The 6,426-nt window shown below is 43.0% G+C and overlaps 1 protein-coding gene across 7 annotated transcripts in view; it reads left to right on the top strand.

Moving 5' to 3' along the window:
* Positions 1–6,426, top strand: part of EHBP1 (EH domain binding protein 1) — a 261,387-nt gene that overhangs the window by 206,293 nt on the left and 48,668 nt on the right. For 4 of the 7 annotated variants that reach the window (XM_064146294.1, XM_064146298.1, XM_064146296.1 and 1 more), the window contains 3 exons: positions 792–916; positions 4,693–4,831; positions 4,986–5,092. In XM_064146294.1, coding sequence (XP_064002364.1) covers positions 792–916; positions 4,693–4,831; positions 4,986–5,092 — 371 coding nt within the window. Of the gene's footprint in view, positions 1–788; positions 917–4,692; positions 4,832–4,985; positions 5,093–6,426 lie in introns of all 7 variants that reach the window. The other 3 variants (XM_064146293.1, XM_064146297.1, XM_064146295.1) reach the window with 1 other exon arrangement.

Genomic DNA, 6,426 nt, shown 5'->3' on the forward strand with positions numbered 1-6,426 from the left:
CTGTGGCTTGTTACTAACACCTTGCTCCTTGCTGTGTGTGTAGGTAACTGTGTGTGGAGGTGTGTTACAAATTCATACAGTCAGAATGAGCATTACGGAGAGGTAACATTCTCAGCTGCTGCTTTCTTTGGGCTCTGCTCCAAGTTGCTAAAACTGCTGGAGAAAATGTTGGGGTTTTGGCAAGACTCGGGCCCCTTTGACACAGTTAGGAAGCCTTTTACAGCTCTCACAGCTTCCCTATGGCCTATAAATCACGGTGAAATATCACTAGAAAGCTGTCTCTTCTGAGACTGAAATTTTCATGTCGGGAAGCTGTGCCAAAGAGCCTTAGGATAAACTAGTAGTTCATAAAATGGAGGGGTTATCAGTACTTAGAATATGTGATAAATTGTTAGATGTCATCTTAAAATTAATGGCTCTATAAGTGTGTCTTTTTACACTAAGGCATAGGTATGCACAGGCTGAGAGGAACTTAGAGTAAACATTGTCTGCTTTCTGCTTTCCCATCTGCTGTCCTCGAGCACTTTTACTTGTTCAACAGAGTGCTAGACAGATTTGTTTTGAGAGGGAACTTAGGCATTACCTATGTCCATCACACAAAGCCATGCCAATCCAAGCTGGGGGGGGGGGGGAAAAACCATAGATTTTTGCTCCTAGTTTTTAATTTTTCTTTTAGTTTGAAAAGGTGGCAAATGGAATGAAATCTACCTTCCAAACTGCTACACTGTTGTAGGGACTCTGCATTGAAATGCATCTCACTCTGTTGTATGTGGTATTTGCATATTTAGCAGAACAAAACAGTAAGTTGGTGGATTTGAAGCTGAAGAAGCTCCTAGAAGCTCAGCCACAGGTGGCAAATTCACTCTCCAGTGCTGCTCAGAAAGCTGTAACTGATAGCTCAGAACAAGACGTTAAGGTAAGTTTTGATTAATGCTTTTGTTTCAGTACCTGTGCACTCCGGGTTCGGGTTTGTACTTTGTGAGGAGGAAAATGATGTCTTGGCAAATCCTTCCCAGGAAGAGAGGCAGAAAAGCTTCGTGGCAGTGCCGTTGTGTAGCTGTGGCTGTTCCTGCTGATTAACCAACACGTTTTCCTCATTGGTGGTTTTTTTTTGTGATCTCAATACTTGTCATGGGCGTTAACACTAATAGCTAGAAGCAGCCTCTCTGATTTCTGCCTGCTCAGGTTGTCGCTTCAGTCAGCAACGCAGCACAGGCTCCGTCCCGCTGCCAGTGCCAACACCAGATAGACTCTCCCTAACTTTGAGGGGAGCAAGATTGCACTCTCAGCAATTCACTTCCCTGCCAAGCCTGACGCTCTGTTTTTTCTCCATTGAAATAAATCCCTGGTGTACTTTAAACTCATAGGCACTTGGGTACTTGAGTCCTCCTGAGGAGAAGCAGACACAAGCGTGCGGCATCCGCAGGCGTTGCGCCTGCTCTTGGTGTTCACAGTAATAAAGCACACATCGATCCATTTGCCATCTCATTTTCTTCATTAGAGCCCCTATTTTTGAAATGTTCTTCATTAGATCCCTTGTGTTCATACTATTTTTTTTTTTGGTGGTGGTAAATTAGTCCCTGTATGTCACTAATATCCGTATGGCTCTGGGGCACTTCCAGTTGAGTATAACTTTTCACCCACCTGCAGTCCAGGGGGAAAGCACTGCTGACTGAAAGGATTTCCTTCCCCAGATACAGAGCTGCTTTGAAGTCCCAAAACAATGACTTTCATTGCTTTTTGCCTTACACTGTCGGTTCCTATAAATTGGTGATGAAAGTGTGTGGCAGCAGCAGAGGACTTTCGGTCTCTATCTTTGAACAAAAGGAAGCCTGGATCAAGTCTGATTTTTTGCGTTCAATTTAGCTTTCTGCAGTGGATTTAATGCAAAATGAAGCTGGCCCAAGAATAATACAATGGATTGAAAAGGCTAACTGAATTAGTGGGCTTAGAGGAATACATTTGTAAAGTGGCAGAAGTCCCCAGTCATAAAAAGGTTTCTTAAAATGGGATTTGCTGGCTAATCACACTGATATTTTAGCATGTTGCCAGGCCTGGGGAAAGAGAAAAAAAATTAGTCATGTTTGTTTATTTTGGTAAAGACTCTGGTTTAGGCTGTCAGATGGTTATTGTGCTAATAGCAGGAAACCATCTTTTATTTAACCAGAATCCTAACCATCCGATTAGTGCAGCTGAAAAGTCATCCAGGGGCGGATGAGTAATACTTCTTTCTTTTCTTTTTTCCCTTAAGCTTAATTTGACAAATAATGCACAGGCCAAGCTCTTAGGGTGATTTGGGATCACCTAACCTGGCCAAGAAAACGCTGGCTTGTTGCTCTTTAGGAAAAGCATCTGTGAAGGAGCTGATTTGGGCTTAAGGGGAGCTGAGTTTTATGAAGGGCAGTTGGGGTTGTTTTGGTTTGGGGGTTTTTTTTGAAGAGGAGCTGCATTTTGAGGGGGAGCTGATTGTCTTTAAGGGAAGTTGATTTTTTTCTTGAGGGGACTTGCTATTTTATAAGAGAAGCTGCTTTTCTTTAAGGGGAGTAGATTTTTTTCTTAAGGGGAGTTGATAATTTTAAGGGGAGCTGATTTTCTTTAATGGGAGTTGCTATTTTTTAAGGGAAGTTGATTTATTAAAGGGAGTTGATTATTTTTAAAGGGGAGCTGATTTCCTTTAAGGAGAGTTGCTATTTTTTAAGGGGAGCTAATTTTCTTTAAGGGGAGTTGCTATTTTTTAAGGGGAGATGATTTTCTTTTAGGGAAGTTGATATTTCTTTAAGGGGAGCTGCTACTTTTTAAGGGGAGCTGATTTTCTTTAAGGGAAGTTGACATTTCTTTAAGGGGAGTTGCTGTTTTTTAAGAGGAGCTGATTTTCTTTAAGTGAAGTTGATATTTCTTTGAGGGGAGTTGCTATTTTTTAAGAGGAGCTGATTTTCTTTAAGGGAAGTTGATATTTCTTTGAGGGGAGTTGCTGATTTTTAAGAGGAGCTGATTTTCTTTAAGGGAAGTTGATATTTCTTTGAGGGGAGTTGCTGTTTCTTAAGGGGAGCTGATTTTCTTTGAAGGGAGCTGACCTTTTTAAGTAGAATGATTTTTTTCTTAAGTGGAGTTGATATTTTTTTTAAGAGGACTCGATTTTGTCCTTAAAGGAGACTCGATTTTTTTCTTAAGGGGAGTTAATATTTTTAAGGGGACTTGATTCCTTTTTTTTTTGGCACATCCCCCCTCCCCCCCCCAAAAAAAAAGGTGCAACTTCCCAGCTTCTCTCAGCGCGGGTCTCTCCAAGGAAGAGTTGGAAAGTGGCATTCTAAGGAATATATGGTGTCCATCTGTTCTCATGGAGCTCTTGGCACCGGGGTGGATTTGTTTTTTAATAAAATGCAGTTTACACGTTTCTAAATGAGGCATTCTGTGTTTGTGGAAAAGGATAAACTGTTACCTTCCCGGGGGGATTGTGTATCCCCGGCCTCCTTGAGGCTAGAGAATGGGCCATTGGAGAACTCCCTCATTACCGATTGTCTCAATGCAGAGGAAGGGCAAAGTCTTGGTAGCTTTTGATAACCAGTTTCAGCATTCAGCAGGCTTAGCTATTAGTCATGCATCTTAGCCTTTCCCTATTTACTTTCAAAACACTTAATAAAAATAATAAAAGATTAGGTATAAAATGAAATATTTGTTTGGTACACAGCACCTCCCGGTATCTGCAGCTTCCACACACCGCGGTGGTTCAGTCTTCTGGGATATTTGGTCTTGATAGAATCATTTGAATTTGTTACCAGTATTAACATAGGAAGCCCTGGAAAAAAGATAATTGTAGTTCCCTTAGCTGGAAAGGGCTTACTTACAAATCTGGCTTTGGAAAGTTAGAGCTGATGAAATGCAGTTCGGTGGGGTAGGATTCTAATCCTACCTTTTAGCCTTCAATCCAGCATTAGTGGTTTATCTCAATGGGCATAAAATTAGAAACTAGTTCTTCTTGTCATACAAGTCTGGGGGACTACAGAAAACGACAGATTTCCTTCCTGGGCAGGCAGAGAGGCTAAAGGCAACACGCTTTTCAAACGATACCGATCGTGTTCGGGGCTAAGAGACGCGGCTCCCTGGCAGCCACACGCGCGGCGCTTGGCCAATCCCGCTTCCAAGGGGCTGCTTGCCGCCTTAGTTATTGAATTCTCTGCTTTGCCTGCCTTCTTTTTTTCATTTGAGTCTTCCACCACCACCTTCCCCCCCCCGCCCTTTCCTCCCCGTTTAAAATAGGCATCGCTGGCAAATGCTGTTGGGTCGCAATTACTAGATCTGGCCGTTCGCTAAGTCCTGCAGGATGATGCTCACGTAACGAGAAGAAGCCAGCAGTTGCCACCACGCATTAAAGTCCAACAATAGCAGCAACAACAAAAACAACAACAACAGAAAGAACCCGGGAAAAGTTAATCACTCTGCTCCTCTTTTCCCCCTCCCCCCCCACCCCATAAACTGCTACTTTCATCCTAGCGCTACTTTCATCCTATATTAGCAGCCCGAGTTTGTGAAAGCCTCTTTGCAAAAGCCGTGTCCCCGTCCCCTCGCCCAAACCTACCTTTGCAATTCGTGCCTTGCCCCCTCCCGCCCCCCAGTTTGTAAACAAAAGAAAGTGGTTGTGCTTCTGGTGTGGGTGCATTGTTTGTTTTCCTTCCTTCCCCCCACCCCGGGCAGAATGGAGCCGAGGAGCAGCGTGCCGAGCGCTTACAAAAAGCAGCGGACCGGTTTCGCAGCCCTGTCGTGTTCGGCAAGGATTCTGCCGTCAGGAAAACCCAGCTCCAGTCCTTCAGTCAGTACGTGGAGAGCAGACCAGGTAGGAGAAAAACAGAAAGCCCTGTTTTCCCCATCTTGTGATTGAATACTATTTAACAATAAATATATGAAAACCCGATAGTGTAAGCCCGCGTTTCAATCCATAAATATCAAGCTTTATAATAATTTTACATGTCTTTCCCCTTTTTTTCAAGAGATGAAAAGGCAGAGATCAATCCAGGAAGATACAAAGAGAGGAAATGAGGAGAAGGCTGCGATAACTGAGACTCAGAGGAAGCCATCAGAAGATGAAGTGCTTAATGTATATTAATTTTTTTGTCTGGTTTCATGATTGCTGATAATTCCAAACTGTATGTGGAAATAGTGCCTTTATTTGTTAAAATGAGATGTTAGGGGTTTGGTGTTTTTTTTTTTTTTTAAGATGTCAATCTCCAGCTCATTCAAAGCGGAGTGAGAGGGGTGCGCTGTTGAATTAGTCTGCAGCGTGGTGATAATTGTCAGATAAAAAAAAAATGAATTTTTCAGAGTTCCACAGCCCCAGCTTCCTTGAGACATTTCCATCAGGGCACTTCCCATAAAGAGATTCCAGTATTGATCTACAGGGAGGATTTTAATTATTACAATAGCAGATACCGCAGAGCTGCAGTTAGAGGGAAGAGTCACATGAGACCTGCTAGAATTTCTCAGCCAACCCATTTTGTTGGCTTGGGTTAATGGGTGTTCAACCTTTCCATTATCCAGATCAGCCGTGAATTACTAGCTGAATGATGTTTGCATTAATATAATATATATGGTAATTTCTTCACTTAATTAACGGGGAGGTTCAGCTCAGTAGGAGTATGGGCTGATCATGTGTAAAATTGATTTGTGAGGGAAATATTTGATAGACCGCAGGGAGAAAGCTGGGTTTGATGGACAGCTGCAGGACAGGAGCAGGAAGAACAACTTTTAAATCTGAATTTTGGTTTTTGGTTGTTGGTTGTTTTTTTTGGGGGGGGAGGGGAGGCGGTGTCTGAAAACACAGCACAGCCTTTGACGGTGGCCGCTCGTTGCTCTCCACCATCTACCTCGGCACGTTTGTGACCGGTGACTGCCCGGAGTCAGAGCGACACCAAAACTTCCAACTTTTGTAGGAGCCCTGAGTTATTTTTAGCCCCAGTTGTACTTTATCAGAGCTAAAATGGTCTGGCAGAGTGAGTTCACATTATATATGCAGACGATCCACATGAACTCTTGGGATATTTCAGCCTGACGCAGCGTTTCTTTTCATCTTCTAATAACAATTGTTAACAATTATGCATGCTGACATTAGGGAAGTTTTCCTACTATTTTCAATTAATTAGAAGTGATGAAAGGCAATATACTGCACATCACCTCAGCTCCCCAGACCCATTCTGACTTTCTTATTTTTCCTTCAGGGGGTTTGGTGGGTGTTGTTTTTCTGGCTGTACGAGAGAAGGAAAAGTGTTTCCGTTAGAGCCGTTCCATAGGAAGACAAGGACCAAGTTAGTCCTTGGCTGGGCGTCGTGTGCTGAAATTCAGATACCCCCAAAATTCAAAGCTCTGTGCTCATGACTGGTCGTGGGAGCCCAGCTGTGCCATCAGCCTTCACTTGGAACGTGTCTTTATCTGAAA

The sequence above is a fragment of the Pogoniulus pusillus genome, chromosome 7 (assembly GCF_015220805.1).
Source record: "Pogoniulus pusillus isolate bPogPus1 chromosome 7, bPogPus1.pri, whole genome shotgun sequence".
Classification (NCBI taxonomy): domain Eukaryota; kingdom Metazoa; phylum Chordata; class Aves; order Piciformes; family Lybiidae; genus Pogoniulus; species Pogoniulus pusillus.